Raw genomic sequence first — 22157 nt, forward strand, 5'->3', positions numbered from 1 at the left:
TATAGGAATGTTAAAACAGATTTGTTTTTGTTTTTTTTATATGACATTGGTCTTAAATGTTATACCTGCCAATGAATTCTAGATCTACTATTGAGTGCATCAAAGTTGTTAATCTGGTGGCCTATATTTTTTGTAATTATTGTAACAACCTGAGAGTTAATATTTCTGAATATCTGCATCCTTTCAGTAAAAATATCCAAAAAATATCAATATCACTAGTATTGGTCTGCATCGTGTTGCCCAACTCTTATGTCTTAAATTGACAGATCTTAATTATTTGTAGACTAGTGTGGAATTAGGTCATTATCTAATTGCTAAACTAATAACAGTTACATTAATAATTATTAGCATCTGAGATCATTTTGGTATGGTTCACAGTAATAATAATGCCTTGTGCATTGGTTTTATAGAGTCCTTTTTTTGGACACTCAAAGACGCTTTGCATTGCATTATTCACTCACTCCATACTTGGTGGTGATAAGATATTGTAGCCACAGTTGCCCTGGGGAAGACAGACGGAAGCGAGGCTGCCAATCTGCGCCATTGTCCCCACCGCCCACCACCATCCACTCACACCATAGAATGACTCGCACTACATTCACCTAGTATTCAAATAACAATAATAATGCATAGGGCTGGTGGAGCTAATAAATAGTATCCATACCATGTAGAAGAAAATAAATAAAACAAAATAAAAGAGAATAATTTTTTTTTTTTGCCCAGAGAGCGTCAGGAGAGCGTGCGTACATCACTTCCGGTCATGTGCAGTTGTGCTTCCGGAAGGTGGGGTTTTGTTTCGGAGGAGCGGTCTGTCTTTGGAGATCCAATGCCTCAATATGCGCTTTTAATGCGGCAGAGCTCGAGGTAGCATCAACCGGGAGCAGAAATAAGAGACCTGCTTTGGTATGTCTTCATTTCCTCTTTAATCCAGAACGCGATCCTGAATGAGGTTACACAGTTGTGCCGCTTTACGATACCACACCTGTTTTAAAGGAAGCGACCATTGGACTCTTGACCGCTCATCCTTTACTCTCACTATTCATTTGATTGAACTATTTTCTAACGCTATATATGATGATCAGGCTATTGGATCACATGCGAGGGCTTTGTATCTCAGATGTGTCAGTCCGCTACATGTTGCTTATTCTTAGAAGCGTGACCATTGAGTGATGTTATTAGAGATGCGGCTATTATTAGCAATGAAATGTGTGGCACTGGTCCCTTCACAAATTTCAAGGCAGCGTTAGGCAACTTTTCAACAACATTTTCGCTGTTTATTCTCTTTTTCTTTCTTTTTTTCCCCCCTCACACGTTTATCTATCCTACATCATGGCAAGTTGCTTTGTCTTTGATTGATGTGTGTTTTGTAGTTGAGGGAGGTCACTTGTGTTCATAGATTTCGCAAACTTGTTCAAACTAGATCCTTAATTCTAGGAATCTATGTGTAACTTTAAACCCTCTCTAACAATTATAATCTATTGTAGTTCCCCATTGTGACTCATTTGGTTACTATTTCCCCCCACTATCAGTTGGCTCTTGCTTTATGTTAAAAGTTCCTCCCTGGGGGACTTGTCACACCCTGACTGGCTCATGTTTTACATGACTGTTTACCATCAACAAAATGTTCCAGCTAGTTGCTTATAATGTTTGTGTTGGGTGTAGTATTAACTTTAGTATTAAATGTATTCTATTTTTTAGAGCCTTTATTGTAATTTTAAGCTTAACAAAAGGCAAACATGGGTGTGTTTATTTTATTGTGGTAACCCCCCTCTAGTGATGAGTTGTATATAATGTTTGTCCTCCTTCAGCAGTATTTTGCAAATGGGTGTAACTTTCTCTGATCAGGATGAGTGTCTTTGCTGACACGGTGACGTCTTGGCTTCGCACCAAAGCCGGACCCATTAGCTCATCTGTTTATAGTAAACACAGGCACTCCTTGTACAACATCATTGTCTTATAGGCTTACTTGTAACCGTATTACTTATGGCAGTTGTGTAAAAATAAGGTAATGTTCTTGGTAGGGCTATGGAACAAAAGTCATACCCTGATATATTTAGGTTGAATATCGATATACGATATATATATCCCAGTATTTTTCCGCAAAGTGAGTGCTATGAAATGAAATGTTAAGTCAAAGCCAAATATGAGTAGTGTTATTGAAAACCCACTAAAAGGCTAAAAATAGCCTTAGCTTTAATAATAAGTATTACAGTGCAAATTTGAACTATATTGATATGGTCTAATTCCATCTCATTTAAAAATATATCGATATATCGCCCAGCTCTAGTACTTGGGCCATATTTTGTTTCTCATTAGAGGAGTTATGTTGAAACTTTCTAAATGATAGCATGTGACATCGAAAGGCAATGACGATTAAGGTTGTGCTGTCGTTTTGCATTATTAGGAAAAAGTCGGTCTTCATGGTGACCAGCAACATTGTGGCTGTACCTGGTAATATGTCAACAACCCACAATCACTCTGCTGAATTTCTGGCACAGTGTTGGTCAATGCAAACCAGGGAAGTCATTTTTCATTCACATTTGTAAGTTTACATAAGCTCTTGAGTTGTTCATTGTCCACCTCTCATCAGAGAAGCTTAATCTGTTGTGATAACGCTCTGGTTTGGAAACTACGTCACCTTGGTAAATTAAGAACACACACATCACAGTAGAGGTTATCAGATAATTGTCCACTGATAATCTCTGCAATTACGGAAAATTCCTGGATGACTGAGCGCTTGCCTAGATGATAATGATTTCACTTTCCAACAAGCACACTCACTTTCGAAACATTGAGCTTTCTCTTTGTCAGTTTTTATTCTCTAGTATCTTGTCAGAAAAATCTAACATGACACATGACCTTAAATAATTCAAAACTACATTTGAAGTACATGCAGTAGAGTGGCCGTTTGGAGGTCTCTAACACATGTGGGTTTGAACAGTTTTTAGTGCTTTTGCCTCTAAGAGCTTGGTTATTAGCACAAATATTCTAATTTATGCGTATGATGAGAAGTTTTTTTGTGTCATGCAAAATACAGATACTGCAAAGTGCTTCATAGAAAAAGGATGTGTTAAACGTAAGCTACATGAACACACAAAAGTAAAAAAAAAAGGAATAAATAAAAAAGGGAATAGTGCAGATAAAATACTTCAAAGTCCATTATCTCCCATTTAGAGTTTGTCACACGGTGGTACAAGAAGATACAGCATCACTTCCTGTATTACTGTATCTTCGACTAAAAGATATTTATAATTTTTTTATTTTTATTTTATTTTATTTTTTTACAAAATTTACAAAACAATAAGGCAATATTGTTGTGTGTGGCTTGCTGTAAAGCGCTTTGAGTGCCTAATATGATATTAATATTTATCAAATCTGTACATTTGCCCAGATGATAAGACAAGGAAAATCTCCTTCCTACTTCAGCGACTATTTTGTTGAGGAACGTCAAGTTCATTGTTATAATACCGACAGGCACTGACACTGCATCTTCCACTGTGCAAAAAAAAAAAAGTGCAATTTTCTTTTCGATAGCGTGGAACAAAACTTTGGAATGAGTATGGAGAGTTTATGACAACTAACAGCAAAAAGAGCCTAAAAATCTAATGCTCACTAAATATCAGCCTTGATGCTCAAAATCAAATCAAAATAGAAATAATAATAGAAAGACTGTTCACAGTATATTACTTTACGTATGTGATTAAAATATTATACTTTGTGATGATCCACTGATAAATCATGTCATCATCAATGAAATGATTCATTGATATTGCAAGGGGATATTTCATCTGTTATGTATTTGACCAGAAGGAAATGTTCATGTTCATGTTCGCTCTCTCTTAACGTGAGATCTGTAATTTGTTCAGGGATGTGATGTGAAGTATAAGCCCTTTGGGGTTTCTGTCACACGCCATCACGTTAAATTATTATTATTATTTTTTTATGTAATCAAAATTTCTGTAGTTATTTATGTGTATGTAATGTAGGTGGAAAAGCGCTATATAAGTTGAGACCATTTACCATTACACACTCAAAGATAGAAGAGTTTTAAAACTACACTATCTTTGGAAGCTGTTGTGCATTATTACATAGAGTCTTTTGGGATGAGATCACGGGTGATAAGGTCCTGTGAACGGGGCTGAGCTGCATTCTTTCTGTTTCTCTTGAAGGATGATTTTTTTCCCCCTCTTTGCCAAAATATTCCCTACTCCTGTCTCCCAAGTCCTCTTCCATCTCTTCCATCTCTTCTATTGGATCCTATCTCTTCTGATTACAGGGGCAGAGATTTTCCACTTGACACTTTCTCCCATTTTTTTCTTTTGGCGTTTTCCGCTCCCCTTCCTTGGATTTTACAGATAAAGCTGTTTGCCATGTTTGGGCGAGTTTGCTTTGAAAGGCAACCCCTTGTCTCACTGCTACTAGCATTACCTGGCTTTACATGTTCTCCAAGTTGTCCCCACTTAATCTTTTACGGGGAGTGGAGTCACCATCGCAAAGACACAGATGGAGATTTCACACAAGGCCCTTCTCACAGAATAAGATTTTATGTCCTGGCAGTGAAAGTACGGGTGTAAATTAACAAAATGAGTGGCAGCTCTGTGCAGTTTTGTTCCTCTGCTCCTCAGGGACACTGCTGCTGTAAAAATGATGTCTGGTATTATGTATGAGACAGATTCATATCCACAGATGTCAGGAAAAAACTACTTTGGTTTCTCAAAATCATGAAATTAGTGAAAGACACTGTTTTTGCAACATTCCGACCCAAGATTGAGTTAGGACATTGAGTTAGGATTTAGCCAGGGCTAACGTTCACGCCCAAACAGATGTTTTGGGGAGAATTTGAACTCATACCAACAAATGTGATCACTTTATAATGAAGCAATTTAAGTTGTTTAAACAATTTATATTCACCGAAGATGGATCCAAACTGAGCAAAGATTAAAGTTATTGTGAGAAAGTTATTGAGGAAACAAATGCTTGGGGAAAAGTGTTAAAGGGATATTTCAGGATTTTTGACATAGGGCCTTATTTCCTTGTTATCCAGAGTGTTGTTGATTTCTGACATATTTTTTTTTAATTCTTGCAGTCCTTATATTTGAAGAGTTTAGTGGTGCTAGGCTAATGCTAGGCTAGTGCATGTCTATGGTAACTAGTAGCCTGCATTAAAAACCGTCTGACCCACCCAAGCACATTGCACTTGAGGCAAATCCCTTATGACACCAGACTACCAATATAGATTTCTGTGACTGAATAATTTGTGAAATATAACTATTTTGCATTTAAAAGAACTTATATTTCAGCAGCATCAGTTTCCTGGTTGTAAGCTACGCAGCGGCGGATTGATCTGCTAGGTTACTGGATCTGCAGTAGTTTGTTTACCTGTGGCCAGCATTACTACACGTGGAATTCACAAAGGAGCTTTCTACAAATCAGATATGGCAACGTTTGGAGGACTACCCCATGATTTTAAGAGGTTTTTAATGCAGGCTACTAGTTACCATAGACATGCACTAGCCTAGCATTAGCCTAGCGCCACTAAACTCTTCAAATATAAGGACTGCATGCATTAAGAAAATATGTCTAGAAATCAACACTCTGGATAACTAGGAAATGAGGCCCTATGTCAAAAATCCTGAAATATCCCTTTAATTGCAGCAGTTTGGTAGCTTCACACAGATGTTTTGAAGTTGCATTTTCCTGTGGTTTCACTTGCATGCTTCACATCTTAGAAATTTTGTTCATTGCCACTACACCGTGAAAAACCGCTACAGACCCTGCGCCGGTGTCTTGTAACCGCTCTTGTCGACTTTCCCCCTTTTCATACAGTTAAATCACCTGCGCCCTCCGTACATAAGCAGCGGCCGCACTGGACCACTGGGCTGGAACGAATAGATTTGTTGAGAATGCACGCCGCTATCTGAACCCGCTCTGTCTGGCCTCGCTGCATCAAGCCAGAGGAATGCTGGGTAATGGCAAAGACGTGAGTGATTAGTCAGCTGCTGGGGAGGTAGAAAGCGTATCTATTGTGTGTGCTGTGGGCTCACCGCAAAACAAGCTGTATAATGCCGTTTATGTGGAAACAGCTTTGCACAAATGCGTAGTTTGGGGGGCTGCATGTTTGGAAAATCAAATTACAGTTTTTCTGTCAAGCATTTGAATAAGTTATGTTGTTTCAATTTTGTGTAAGTGTAGGCTACTCAGTTTGTAGGTACATGATAAAGAAAGACCTCATTGTGTTTTTTGTTTGTTTAAGTGTGACATCATGACTTCCGCTTCCGGGTACTGGCAGGCCGGCAAATATGTGAGAAAAAAAACATTAAAAACTCTTAAAAACAACCATCAATATTTCTGAAAGTTACTGAACCTACTTATTTCTCAGACTCGGTAGCCAAAAATGCAGCACCTACTGCTAAAAAGGTTTTATTTACTAAAGTAGGTACTTCCGGAGTTAGCGTAGCTGCTGTGCCGTTAGCATTTTTCTCCGCTAAACTGGAAGTACCGATTTTGATTAAAGGAATAGGCCACCGTTTTTACATACCAAGATATGTTCTTATCTAGCCTTAACCAAGTTAATATATACCCGTCTGGTCTTTGTCCGTGCGCTCTGTCACGCAAACGGAGCACATACGCAGCCTCTCCCACATGTCATATAGCTCCGAAAAAGCTCCCGATAGAAGCTACCAAGCTCTTCCACGTGTTGCCTATTTAAATAAAGTTACGTGAAGTGTTTTCATGCGAAGTATATTTACACAGAAATGTAAGCATGTCGATTTTATAAGCAAATAAAAAGGGGTACTATATTGTTAGGCGTAATGATACAGGAGCAAAACGTCCGCGTAGTAACTCCTAAAGACTCCCCCGCTCACTTCCGTCAATAGAAGCTGCGTGACTTGTAGAGAGCTAGCAGAGAACAGTTGAAGAAGCGTCGATAACTTGTGAACAATACCTTTTAATTGCATCGTGCCGGGCTGTGATAACAAGCAGAAAGTATATAGTGCAGTAATGTTTCACAGATTTCCAACTCACCCCGGACGACGACACAGGACTCAGGACCTCTACCATGAGGTAAGAATGCGCAGCACTTTCCCAAAATATATTTTCTGCTTGTTGTAAAAGGCTCTGTACAAGTCACGCAGCTTCTATTGACGGAAGTGAGCGGGGGAAGTCTTTAGGAGTTACTGCGCGGACGTTGTGCTCCTGTATCATTACGCCTAACAATATAGTACCCCTTTTTATTTGCTTATAAAATCGACATGTTACATTTCTGTGTAAATATACTTCGCATGAAAACACTTCACGTAACTTTATTTAAATAGGGAACACGTGGAAGAGCTTTGTAGCTTCTATCGTGAGCTTTTTCGGAGCTATATGACATATGGGAGAGGCTGCGTATGTGCTCCGTTTGCGTGACAGAGCGCACGCACAAAGACCATACGGGAATATATTAACTTGGCTAAGGCTAGGTAAGAACATATCTTGGTATGTAAAAATGGTGGCCTATTCCTTTAAATATTGCTTTTATAGCAGTAGGTACAGCATTTTTGGCCTGATAAATAAGTATGTTCAGTAACTCTAAGCTGAGTTTCAGAAATATTGATTGTGGTATTAAAGAGTTTTTTTGTAGTTTCTCGCTGTGGACCTGGAAGTGGAGCTGTGGCGTCACCACTTAACAAACGTATTGGTAATATTGTGCAAAAATATTTAGGTTAACTAGGTCTTCTAATAGGAACGATGATCACCCGTCTGTTTTGTTTCATATTTCTACGTTATTCAGCCACACTTTGCTACCATCACTATGACACGTGACATGGCTCAGCTGATTTTACCTCTTAACCCCCACCTTAACTGACCACATAGTTTGGCTTTGCCCAAATCTAAAAGCTTCTTGAACAAAGCGTCAAAATGGCGAGGAGAACGAGGATGAAAACCCAATAAAAATGTGACAAAAAGTGACAAAAATGTGCTTAATTCAGGTGGGAGTTAAGGTTAAACAGATTTTGGCACTATGTTCATTCTTGGGGCAGTAGGACACCAGCTTCTTCTGTAGTCTGACTTCTTCAGAACTGTATTCCAAGAGTGAGAAAGATTGTACGCTCCCTCGTCCCAGTCCACTGCCCCGTATCTCAAAGGCCTCTCTGATCCAAGTACAGAAACATCTAAAACATGCACAGAAGCCACTATGCAAAAAGAACAGCTCAAGTCTGCTCTTTCAGACCACTGCCACAGGGACAATTGCATCATGGATTGGGTCAATAAATACCCATGTGGCACAGAGAGCAACTAGTACCAATGTTGGATCAGAGACGCCATCGAGATCATCTTCAGCTCTCGTATGGTTTATTGCTTCGACTGTGAAGGTGCTTTGAAATTCATGCTGAACGTTTTTGGGGGGTTGTAACACTTAATTTACTTCATTGAACCCTCTTCCATCAAAGCCCTCTCTGTTCACACTCCTCCTGGCTAAGACTTTTTAGTATGCAGTGTTAGCCTCCCCAAACATATCCGGATTGCTTCAGCTTTAAAAGTACTGCCTTTTTCTCTGGGACATTAATTTTACTGTGCTCGGACTACCTTGTGCCATATTGTTGGATTACCTATTGTTGGTGAGTCTGAAATTGCTTTATAAGTGAACCTTTTTATAGCACATAGCGCATGACTGGAGCTGGCTCATCCATTTTTATTGAGAGCTGTAAAAGTATAGCAGCCCATGAGACAATGGTCAGTTTGCATTCCTTGATGTAAGTGAATAAAAAGGTAGCATTTCCTTGTTACTGCTATGTATTAATTTGAAAGCTACGTGTTGGCTCGGCTGACTGATTCCCTGAATGAAGTAGTCGCGCTGACTAGCCTATGTAGCCATTTATAGACTTATAAATAGGCATTGACTTATCGCTCAATACATTACAATACATTTTTAGGCTCAATGTTTATTTTGTTTACATTTATTTGCATTTTTTGTAAACTGTTCTAATGTAATGCTTTACTTTAGATTAAGTAGGTTGCGTTTCATTATATTTCATGTCTATAGTGGGATATTTTAAGTCATTTAAGGGTCTTCAATAATATTGTTTATCGCAATTTTTCCGTGGCTCTATACAGTATATCGAACTTCTGTTTATCGTAACAGGCCTAGCTTAGGGGCTGCACGATATTCCACAATGACTGCACAATAACATCGAGATCTACCTTCTGGTCTGTCAGAGATATTACAGTAGTTTCCGGACTGTCGGTCGCACCAGTCTTGGCAACTACCTGGGCATGGAGGCGTAACTGCACCATTTACAAGCCTCTCTCGGCATCAAGTTTTTCAGGCTCTCATTTGCGAACTGCCATCTAGCTTTTTTTTATTTTCTTCATTGCAGTGAGAGTAACCTTTCTTTTTGCTGCTCGATTACTGTTTTTATTTTTTAAATCTTCAGCGCTACAGGTGTAGTAGATACTGATACACAAGCTTAGGGCACCCTTTAGCAGCTGTCAGTGTGAAATTATGTATATTTTGAAATATTTTATTTATTTATTGGTTTATTTGGTTGGGACAGTGCATATTAATGAACATACATGTCTCATGTATGTAAAAACGCCACTCCTGATTGTAGCCGTGGGCTAATTTCCATCTGTCGTCCCCCATGCGCACTCTCATAGTCACTCTTTCACCCTGGCCTATTGTACAGGTTTTTAGTGTTAGGGGAAACCGGAGTACCCGGAGGAAACCTACACAGACATGGGGGGAACATGCAAACTCCATACAGAAAGGCCCCGTCCCTGGTGGGAATCGAACCCAGTCCTTCTGGCTGTGAAGCACGGGTGCTAACAGCTGTACTACCGCCCCGCCCTATATAAATGGCACATGAGTATTAGTCACACCCCCAGCCAAACAATGAAAAAAGTGCAACTTATAGTACGGAAAATACAGTAAGCATTTTTTGGCCAAAGGAGTCTGCTTGACTTGAAAAGTTTGATTCTATTTACAATCTTCCTAATTTTGCCTTGTTTTGTTAAGTTGTGGTTTGATCTCACTTGGTTGAGGTAACAAATGTCTTTAGTCTTAATGCGATATACTGTGTTACAATGGTTTATTCAACTCTGGAATTGTTTCTCACGCCGTGCAGCCCATATGTATGAAAGATTACACCTCCCGGTTCTTGCTTTTAGTTTTCCACAGAGCTATTGTTTTGATGGAGTGGAGTGACTGACTTCATCATTGGTTTTCCTCCAGCTCTGAAAGATATTTACCGAAAGCATTTGGAGCTTTGCCAATTAGGTTACACCCAAGCTCCCCTGGCCGGCACTGTTTTTACTAGAGAGACAGAGTTTAGCTGTATTTATGATGGGGGGGGGGGGCATGCTCGCTAATCTCTTTGTGAGAATGGTGGAATTTCTACAGCTCTGAGCGGGACCAGCCCCCACACGCTCCATCTGCAGGTAGGAGTAACCCCCATCACCTCACTGACCCTGGGGAAAATGGAGGTTGTTTGCAGCGAGAACTCAGAGACTAGTCACCACTTTTACTGGCAGAACTCTGTTTGGTTCTTTCAATTACAATTCACTGTTGTTTATTCCCCTTAGATTGGTTGATCCCCCATGTTAGTTTTGCTGTTTTCTTCATACTATATTGAACACTCAAGAAGAATTGTAGACAATAAATGGTAGACTAGAAAAGTTGCCATATCTGTGCACAAGTTTGGGAGAGAGGTTTTGTCTCTGTGGTGTTTCAATGGTAAAGCTGTCACTGTTCACTGTATTGACTTTAGTCTGTACAGAGGCTTGTGGGATTACATGAGGTAAAGCCACATTGCAACCATAGAATGAAGAAATGTGTTTATTAGGATCCTTGTTTGCCATGTCCTTGACAATGGCTAGTCTTCCTCATAAGTGCTTATGAGTGTGAGAAATATTTAGCCGCGTCGTTGTGTTTGACATATCGGAAGGAGATGTTGCAGTATTTTTCACTGTCAGTCTGTTCACTAATCTTTAAGTGCTGTCCCTGTGCGCCCTGGCAGATCTTGACACGACCCTCGCCAAAATGCGGAGGGCATCAGGAAGAGGTTTGAGACACCCGAGGCATCCTAATGAACTCCTCCGGCCCACACTGCCCCGATCTTGTGTCATCTATTTTTCAGCAGCTTAGCCCTGGAGTGGTCTGACAGACTTACTTTAGCTTGCAGCACCTCCCACCACCCACTGAAGCCTTAAAAAGCACAGCGCCCACGGCACTTCATTATCGGGCCTATTTATGAACTCAACCTCAACCTGCTGGTAGAGGTACGGCCAGAAGACTCTGCCCAATATAGCATGATATGATTGGTGCTGGGGCTGTACAATTTTGCCAAAAATATATCTGATCTGATTGCGATTAGATTCACAATCAATGTTTTCAAAGATTGTAAAGATTCAGTTCTTTTTTAGACAACATTGAAATATAGACTTTCAAGGATGGATAACTGGATAAGGATAAATGCAATTAAACATGTTTGTAGTTTGTTAAATTGCATTTATCCTTGGTTTGAAAGTCTATATTTTAATGTTGTCTAAAAAAGTTTTCATCTCGTGTACCCCTTGAGTCCTTAATTTCTACTCAAAGTACCCCCTAAACTCCACAATTATTTTGAAAACTACCTGCTAAACTCAGATTTATTGGTATTTGCTGTGATTGTGTTTAAAGAAACACTATGAAATTCAAACCTTTTACTGCAAACTATCATTAAAAATAAATCCATCCATCATCTTCCACTTGTCTGTTTCCGGGTCAAATCGCATTTGTTGGCGGTTCCAGGAGGGGTTAAAAATAATGACAAAATAAAATAAAAAAATATGTTTTCTTTGAAAATGTTAAAATACTCTTCAGTATCGCCTTTTTTTAGATCTGAAAGGGAGAGAATTATTTTCAATAACAGCAGAGCCATATTTGCAACCATTACAATTCTGATTTCAATTTGATAGAAATGAATATACAGACCTGACAGACAAAATATGATTATATATGAACTGAACACGAACATTGTCATATTATTTACTTCAATTACAATATGATTGAAGTAAGCCGATTAACAAGACGACTAAATGAACACATTGTCACACAAAGGCACAAATAGATGTTATTTGTCAGCTCAAATGTGACTTTTTACTGATTTGATTTTATGTTCATTGTTGTGTGTGTGGAAAACAGGGCACTCTTGTTGATGAAAAAGAGTTTTGTGAAAATGATTTGAAATTGTTCAATCATAATGAATTTGATCATCTTTTTTGTTGTCTCAAGATGGTGTTATTTCGTTAAGACTGACAGATAATTATTCAATCTAAATCTCATATACAAAATGGCATTCTTGTTTTGGAGTTTGGATGAGACAATGCAATATTTTGTGCATTAAGTGAAACTGCATGAAAGCGTTTGTTTGAGAAGTTCATGAATCGGCTGCAAGTATTTATTTTGTAATATGAATCAAAAATCAAATCAAAAATTGAGATTGCTCAATATGAGAAAAAAAAATAGTCCAGTCCTAGATTTATTGGCTTATAAAATAGTGAAAAACATACACTATTATTATGTTCTTATGAAAAGAGGGCACTAAGCAGTTTCTCGCAGTATTCAGCTTGCCTCCTGTATATTTTCTGTAATTGCCTTATTCATACGACCTCACTGTGGGCTGCAAACTGGGTTACATGTAAATAATTGAACCAGTCACCCCCACTCCTCCTGAAGTGCTGAGTGGACGAAGACACTGCTTAACGGTGCATCTCTGTCTGTTACACTGTCCTTCCTATGAGCCCTTTCACTGGCCCGGTGACTCAGAACAAAAGCAGGAAGAACATGGGTCACGCTTCCTGCTTTAGGAGAAAGTAGTGCCACATCCGCAGCCCCGGGGGAAATCATAAATGTGTGATACAGTTCATGCTAAATAACTTCTCTATGTTAGTTAACACAGTGTTTGTGGGCCCTATTTTTGAGCATTTAAGAGGCTTTTACTTTGAAGATCTTAGGTTTGATTCCCAGACTGAATTGGGCCATTTTCTTACTCTGTTAACATGTTCTCACTGTGGCTGTGCAGGTTTTCTCTGGTGCTCTGATATCACTCGATGTACAACTTGTCTCTATTATGACAAGTAAAGCACATTACCTTTAAACTTGAAGGCAGTGCAACTAGAAATAATAAATAATTGCTACAAAATATATAAGTTTGTAAATACTAAGAATGTTCATGATTAATTTGTTGAGCCAGTGCTCATTTGAAAGCTAAGACCTACAAAACTCAACTCAACATATCTTATTATTCACATCATTGCTGCATTGTTGTTACTTTTTTTTTTTTTTTTTTTTTCATTGCTTTTTGATCTCACTTTTTCATCTTTTTTTGCTCACTTTTTTTTGTAGCTTTTTGTCACTTTTCTGTTACTCTTTTGTGGCTTTTTTGTTGTTGCATTTTTTCCGCTTTGTCACATTTTTGTCACTTTTACATAGATTTTATTTTCACGCTCTTTTGTTGCATTTTCATCCTTGTTTCCGTCTCACTTATGTGCTATTCTTACACTTTTTTTCAAGAAGCTTTTAGATTTGGGTAAAACCAAATTGAAGAAAATTTGCTCTGGGTAAAAAAAAAAAAAGTGGGTCAACAATTAATCGTTAATCGTGCTGTATTTTAGTTGAACATGCGGTATAATCGAAGTGCAAATAAGCATGTGGAATCTGTTAAAGTTTATAAACCTATTAGTTGTATTTGGTTAATAATTAAGCTTTTTAACAATGTTTCATTATTATTACTGGGAAAAATTATCATGTTTTACAATCTTGTTGATATAAAATGTCCTGTACAACGACACTAAGCCGGTGGCTAGCAACTAATCGATAATCGTTTGATGAACTTACCAAATCGATTAATGAAATTAAGCAGAATGTGCATCCCTAGTAACTATAGAGCCCAATCGCATAACTCATGGCACTTTATCGGTTCATTCAGTGAAGACAATATTGGATAAATAAAAGATTCCAGAAAGGCCTTTAGATATCATCAGCCACTTATTGATCATTATTATGTATTTAATTAAGAGCATGCTTGACTTAATGAGCAGTTTTTGACCCGCCTTTGCATGACAAAAGGCCTAAGTACTGGATTTGAAAATACTGTAGAAACTAATGTCAAGAACATTATTTGCTGCCTGTGAACAATTACAACATCATTTAAATAATTGACTGCTGGAGAATATGATCCACCCCCCAGATTCCACTTTTTTTGATGAAGCCTCCCTATAGTTCTATTTACTTGACACCCCGTTAGACGCACAGTTCCATCTCTGAGATGTATTACTTCACAGTATATTTCCCAAACAAACAGGTAGGCATGTTCTCTGCCATCAGTCTTGTGTCCTCGCTTTAGAGCTGATCTGAAATGTTTACCGTTCAAAGGGGAGGGGGAAGAGGAGGAGGAGGAGGAGAGGGTATGAGATGAGCCATGAATCTGCCTGCTGTACCCATTAACATGACATCCTTAAAGGGGGAAGTGAATCGTGCTACATTCAGAGATAAAACGATGGCAGGCGGCAAAGAGGAGCTTGTTTACCCCCGACTTATGTGACAACGGAGTATTAAGCCATCTGAAAGACAGGCCTCCAGGAAGCGCATAGTCCCAAGTGTTTCTGTTGGCACTTTTTTAGCTTTGGATCAAAGAGGCTTTACGATTGCCTTTTAATAAAACCTGACGCTTATGTTTGCCTTTGCATTTGTTGAGAGATATCCATGATGACTGAAAATGGCAAGCGTGGAGAGCCTTATGTTTGCAGAGGCTCAGCCAGCATTCGTCAATGTTTTTAGAAGTGGAGTGTGGTGTTATGTTGTTTTTATAGTCTACTTAACTGTATTGGGACATTTGTCATCATGTATCTATAGTCGCCTGTAAGGGACAAACGTATCACTGTGCATCTCTGCTTTGTTTGTTTTCACTACCGTGTTAATTGCACTGATTGCAATATTGATGATCGTTTTATTCCACTAGAGCTTTCTCAACTTAACCATGTCTTAAATAATGCAATACTGTACACCTGAAGAACGATACAACTGTTGGTCTTCTTGAGTCCTTTTGGTTGTCGAGTTTGCATGTTCTCCCCATGTGTGTGTGGTTCAAAAACAGGCAACAAAGACTCAGGGCAAACCTTCCATCTGATCTTTAAATACAATGACAATAAAGCAATTTGCCTCACAGATTTACGTCAGCTTCAGTTTTGAAGTTATACAAAGATCATGGCTATTAGTTGTACACAGACAGTGAAAACTTACTGAGCTACTAATTTATATCATCGTGTAAAACTGTACAAGTTTCATCTTTTTGATCTGTCCAGCCTTGAGAAAAAGGCCCATTATTGGTTGATTTTTGTCAGCTTTTGCATTGGCATTGCGTTCTTGTAACCGTTTTCGACTCTATTATGTCGTGCACTCGCAGGCAGATTATCAATGTAACCTCTTGGGCGTGTCATCTCACCTGTGACTGTAACTTGTTCTCCTATGTCTTAATATCGTTTGTTTGTTTGTTTGTTTGTTTGTTTGTATACCATATTGTCCCTGTAGACCAATTTGTCCTCAGCATTTAACCCATCCTTCGATGCCACTGGGGCAACCTGTAAGGAGCAGTGGTCGACGGCAGTGAAGCGCCCAGGGACCCATCTTCATGATGTGTAGCCAGGCTGGTCGTCAGAATCACCAGGCTGCACATGTTTTTAGTGGTAGGGGAAACCGGAGTACCCGGAGGAAACCTACGCAGACATGGGGGGAGAACATGCAAACTCCACACAGAAAGGCCCCGTCCCTGGTGGGAATCGAACCCAGGACCTTCTAGCGGTGAAGCGGAGTCAATCAATGTTTCTTTACCTGTCTTAGAATAACGGATTAAATTTAGCTATTATGCAAATTCTGGTACATTTACTGTAATTTGAGGCTTTCTGCTGACATGTTGATTAACGTCTTAACCAAGTTTTTTTCCTCCAGTTCAGCTTTACCCAAATCTAAAGTAAATGTTTGCAGCCTATACAATGTAACACCTCCATTTGAAAGACCTACAAAACTCATCTAAACTAATCTTTTTGCTTACATTGCCGCACTGCCGTCACTTCGTTTTTTTATTGCTTTTTTTGTGTTTTTTTCACGTTTTTGTCTCTCTTGTTGCATTTTCATCCTTGTTTTTCTCTCATTTTTGTTGCTATTTTGACACTTTTATCAAGAAGCTGTTAGATTTGGATAAAGCCAAACTGGAGAAAATGTACTCGGTTCAGGTGGGGGTTAAGAGATTACATTTAAATGTGGTTGCAAATGGATATTATTGTATTATCGGTACGTTTAGTTCCGGATGTTGTGCTTTTTCTACGCTTATATGACTTTTTTCAGTTCCACTTTTTAGCTGACTGAGTGAGAACATGGTATTTACAACTTCGACCCACTGTAAAGAAATTATACAGCATAGAAAAGGGAAGCGCGCCAAATGCAGTTAACTCTGAGCTTCCACCTGCCAAGGGAGGGGACCTAAAGTGCAAATAGATGACCACTGACTTCTCTTTTGTTTTAACGATCTTTGCACATGATGCCCCAGGTGTTAATGCACCCATAAACCTTTCCTTTTCCGCAGAATAATAGCAACATCACTTGCTCTCGTCTTTAGTGACCTTTTCATGGCAAACTTCATAAAGTTGGAGGATTCATGACGAGGCACTTTGGCACTTTGATGGGGAAGAGTGGCAGAAGTGATTGGAGATACGCTGGAGCCAAGCCTAGACAGCGCTTTGGCAAGGCGAGATATGGCTATAGAGAGGGCTGTTAAGTAACGACTGCCATCTGTCTGTGTACGGCCGGTATAATACTTTATATGTGCTAATTTTGTGCAACTTTTTTCTTGCTTACAGGTCGCATAGGTGGCTGTGAGGAAGGGAAGACGTCTATGTGTGTGATTGCGTGAAAGTGATAGAAGAATCCAAGATGGCGACTGGGAAGAATAAAAATCAGAGCTCGCAGGGGCTGCACAAAGTGATCATGGTCGGGAGTGGAGGAGTGGGCAAATCGGCACTCACACTGCAGTTTATGTACGATGAGGTGAGTTCAACTTTTAATGGCCTTCACATTGTGGCCATTTGTAGAGAATCGGTTTATTAAAAGTGACGTATCAAAGCTGATCTCCATGGTAACGCAGGGCTGTTTTGGGGGATTACAAACAGCGTTCCATGTACCTTAAGTAGGCAGAAACTGATCAATATCTGATCTATCTCATACAATTAAACCAAATTGCCTTCATGGCCAGCAGCACTTCCATACACACAACATCTTTCAGTCGCTAGAAGACATTTCGGTAACACTTTATAATAACTACACATTTTTTATCCTTTATAAATGATGAGTTAACACTTAATTAATCATGAACAATGCATTAGTTATGTGTGACTAACTTAACAAAGGAATAAGTCAAGTATGAAAAGCGATTCATTATGAGTTAGGCATTAAATGTAGTAGTTAAGTAGTTTTTAAGTGTTGAAGACTTAGTAGTGTTAACTAATGAATTGTTCATGATGAATTAAGCATTAACTCATCATTTATTAACGCTAAATAAGATGTAGTTATTATAAAGTGTTACCGACATTTCATATTGCTTTGAGTTAGACCTGTAAGATAATCGCAGTTGCTAATCGCAGTTGCTAATCATTCGTTTGCAGAACACTTAATAATTAAAGCCGCAAGCGGCGATGAAGGCCCTCGCCCTTGGGGACTCGTCCCTTGCAACCGCCCCCGCTCGCTCTCGTCCCTTGCGGCCACCTCCGCTCGTTGTCATCCCTTGCTACCACCTTTGCTCACTCTCACGCCTTACGACCACCTCTGTTTGCTGTGGTCCCTTGCGATCAATCCTCATCACACTGATATAAGTTGTATTACAGTGCATTTTATGCGAAAGTCCCTTAAAGTTGCATTACAGTTTATTATATGCGAAAGTCCCTTTAAGTTGCATTACAGTTCATTTTATGCGAAAGTCCCTTAAAGTTGCATTATAGTTCATTTTATGCAAAGTCCCTTAAATTTGCATTACAGTGCATTTTATGCGAAAGTCCCTTTAAGTTGCATTACAGTACATTATATGCGAAAGTCCCTTTAAGTTGCATTACAGTACATTATATGCGAAAGTCCCTTTAAGTTGCATTACAGTTTATTATATGCGAAAGTCCCTTTAAGTTGCATTACAGTTCATTTTATGCGAAAGTCCCTTTAAGTTGCATTACAGTTCATTATATGCGAAAGTCCCTTAAAGTTGCATTACAGTGCATTTTTTGCGAAAGTCCCTTAAAGTTGCATTACAGTACATTATATGCGAAAGTCCCTTTAAGTTGCATTACAGTGCATTTTATGCGAAAGTCCCTTTAAGTTGCATTACAGTTTATTATATGCGAAAGTCCCTTTAAGTTGCATTACAGTTTATTATATGCGAAAGTCCCTTAAAGTTGCATTACAGTGCATTTTATGCGAAAGTCCCTTTAAGTTGCATTACAGTTCATTATATGCGAAAGTCCCTTTAAGTTGCATTACAGTTTATTATATGCGAAAGTCCCTTTAAGTTGCATTACAGTTTATTATATGCGAAAGTCCCTTTAAGTTGCATTACAGTGCATTTTATGCAAAGTCCCTTTAAGTTGCATTACAGTACATTATATGCGAAAGTCCCTTTAAGTTGCATTACAGTTCATTATATGCGAAAGTCCCTTTAAGTTGCATTACAGTTCATTATATGCGAAAGTCCCTTTAAGTTGCATTACAGTACATTATATGCGAAAGTCCCTTTAAGTTGCATTACAGTTTATTATATGCGAAAGTCCCTTTAAGTTGCATTACAGTTCATTTTATGCAAAAGTCCCTTTAAGTTGCATTACAGTTCATTATATGCGAAAGTCCCTTAAAGTTGCATTACAGTGCATTTTATGCAAAGTCCCTTTAAGTTGCATTACAGTACATTATATGCGAAAGTCCCTTTAAGTTGCATTACAGTTTATTATATGCGAAAGTCCCTTTAAGTTGCATTACAGTTCATTTTATGCGAAAGTCCCTTTAAGTTGCATTACAGTTCATTTTATGCGAAAGTCCCTTTAAGTTGCATGACAGTGCTTTATATGCGAATGTCCCTATTAAGTTGCATTATAGTGCTATTGTGAAAATCCCTATGTAGTTGCATAATTGTGTTGTAATTGCAATAATCCCTATTTTGTTGCAGAAACTGTACAAACATGTTGATATTGCAGAAACTCTTAACACTGTATAAACTGTTAAAATCACTGACAGACTGCACTGTATCAGAAATTCTATTAAAATGCCGACCAAAAATAGAGAAAGGATTAGAGAAGTGTCACAGCCATGTTTGAACTGGCAACCTCCTCCACTAAAGACAAGCACACTATCACTGAGCTGTACCTCCATGGTAGTTAGACCCCGATGTGGGCTACTTTTGTCTAAATTATTGAGCAGAAGTTAGTTCCCAGCACACCACTGGAGGAGAGAGGTAATTTCAGGTCATGCACCCCACCCATACATTGGGGCGGGACCATAGGTGCGGTTAAAAAAAAAAAAAAAAAGAGCTAAGGTCAAAATTGATCCATTAATGTCATGATTGGCAAGCCAATGCACAAGCAGTAACACTACACAGGCACAACCAATCTCATGAAACGTCCTGTATTCATGTGTTTTAGGCTGTGACAATGTGTGCAGTTGCCCATGTAAAAGGTGAAAACAATATAAAAGTGTCATGGCTGTGTTTGGACTAGCTACCTCCTTCACTTGAAACATGGGCCTGATGATGGCTTGGTTTCTCGAAATTCCCAGGCTGGAATTTGGTCGCAGCAACACACTGGAGGAGAGGTTATTTCCCTGTTTTTAGTGAGTTCTTCCTGGAAGGTGCTGAGTCCAAAAGAAAAAGGAAATAAAAGAGTGAACATTGGGATTGGATCCAGCAACCTCCTGTACACTAGTTCAGCTCTCTACCGATGGAGCTACTCCAGCTGAGTGAATAAAACAGCAGATTGGAAATTAATGTCATGAGAGATCATGCACTTGTGTGTTTGCAGGAAACGGATTCACAGTTTAGATCCCCCCCCCACCTTCAACATGTCCCCGATTGTTTTCGACATATTCCCCAGTGTCCCCCATTTCTTTCTCTTTAGTGACGCATGTTTTGAAGCGTTTTTCATGAGGGTGGGACCATATTTGCAAAATAAATTTTTTTTTGTGTTTGGACTAGCAACCTCCTTCACTTGAGACGACCATGCTATCACTGAGCTGTAATTCCATGCAAACATGGGCCTGATGACTGCTTGGGTACTCCAAATTCACAGGCTGAAATTTGATCCCGGCAACACACTGGAGGGGTAATTTTCCTGTTTCTAATGAGTTTGGAACCATCGGCGACGATTCATGTTTTTACCAGAAAGTGCGGAGTCCAAAAGAAAAACAAATGAAAAGGAGTCTTGGTTGGGATTTGATCCAGCAACCTCCGGTACACTAACCCAGCTCTCTACCAATGGAGCTACTAAGACTGAGTGATTACTGCAGGGGATTTGACATTGATATCATGAAACACCCCGCACTTGTGTATTTGCAGGAAATGGATTTACAGTATAGAAAATAATATATTCTATCATTATTTAATCAGGGTAAATTCCTGGCTGCCCAAAGAAACGTTGAGAGAGGGTTTCAGCCCTGCAGCACCCTCGATATTGAAGCAATATTTTGGAAAGACCCATATAGTACGAGGAGCACACAGAGAGACGGACAGGAAACAGACGAATTAAACTTCCTGTGATTGTACTGTTGAGAAAAACGTGAATTTGGAGGCAAAAACGTCCAAATTAAAGCTTCTGTCTGTGACATAGGGGTAGTATAAGTACCTATGAGTCCAAAAGTGTGGCTTTTGTGAAGAAAGGGAGAAATTTGGAAAATTGGCGAATTTCAGGAGACAGAGGCCTCTGACAGAGGCCAGTATGCAGCTAGGCTAAGACCTCTGGCTATTTTCACGGAGGATGGGCGGGCCACTTACAAGCCACTTGAAAGCCAATTTAAGCCAAGATGGCCGCCTCCCTGTGCGAGTGGGCGTGGCGCTCCAAGTGAGTTTTGGGCTTGTCCTGATGTCCCCTCTCACTGTGCCGAGTGATTCGGGCGTACGCCCAAAAACGCCCCAATTTTTTTGAATTGGGGTCCGCTTCCAGAGGGCGCTGTGGAGCCATTTTGTTGTGGGCGTGTCCCATTCGTCCAATATCATAAATTTTTTCGCTGCCTCATTGCCTCCGCCAATTTTGGTGAGTTTTCGCCCACGTTCAGCGGGTCAAAAACGCGATCATTTCCGGAGAAAAAAAATAATAATAAGAAACCACCCAAAAACAATAGTCCCTTGCCGCGACTGCGTCCGGCTCGGGCCTAAATATCAAGAGAACGAAGCAAGATAGAGGCATGGTGTAATACATTATTTTGTTTGTTATGATGAGTAGAAGACATCTGGAAAGTTTCGCGGAAATCGGACAAAATAAATTTTTCAGGGTATAGGCAGGGGGCGCTATAGTGATGTGCACCGTGGAGTAATTGATCTCTATGGAATCAGACCGTAAGTGGCCTTCTGTCAGCCAAGTATGATCCAGACTGGATAGAGCGCGCGCCTGCGAGGTGGTGTCAAATTTACATGACAAAACGTGTTTTTGGGGGGGGCGCCATTCGAAACGGGGGGGTCTGAGTGAAAAAAAAGTCAGGTATTTTTTGTAGCCCCGTGTCAGGAGAGTCTGTTTAAACAGGTATGGGCTTATTCTGCTGAAAAACCAGGGACTAGTTTGTTGACAAACAAGACAGGTCCATACAGATTACCAATGAAAAGTCAAAGTCACGCCCACATCTTAGAAAATATGACATGACTATAATGTATTTTTTGGTTTGCAAAAGTGTCTAGAACATACTGGCATCATTGTCTAAAAAAGATTCAAAAGTGCAGTTTTCAAGGTATGGCTAGGGGGCGCTATACTTGGAGCAGGCTACACATTAATGGCTTCATTCTGTTCAGTTTCAGGTGGCGCATTAGTGACATGAATATGAGCTCTGTGGGCTTATGCCTGTGAGCGTGAGCTTTCTTGGAAACAACGCGAAATCTACGCGTTTTTTGACGCGGCGTTACGCG

The 22157-nt window shown here is 39.5% G+C and overlaps 1 protein-coding gene across 2 annotated transcripts in view; it reads left to right on the plus strand.

The window, feature by feature from the left end:
* Positions 1-772: 772 nt before the first annotated feature.
* Positions 773-22157, plus strand: part of LOC306968186 (ras-related protein Ral-B) — a 28767-nt gene continuing 7382 nt past the window's right edge. The window contains exons 1-2 of one of the 2 annotated variants that reach the window (XM_079563508.1): positions 773-903; positions 16879-17065. In XM_079563508.1, the coding sequence (XP_079419634.1) occupies positions 16952-17065 (114 nt within the window). In that variant the 5' untranslated portion in view covers positions 773-903; positions 16879-16951. Of the gene's footprint in view, positions 904-8464; positions 8604-16878; positions 17066-22157 lie in introns of those variants that run through there. The other variant, XM_079563509.1, reaches the window with a different exon arrangement.

This window comes from Gobius niger, assembly GCF_951799975.1.
Source record: "Gobius niger genome assembly, chromosome: 9".
NCBI classification, from domain to species: Eukaryota; Metazoa; Chordata; class Actinopteri; order Gobiiformes; family Gobiidae; genus Gobius; species Gobius niger.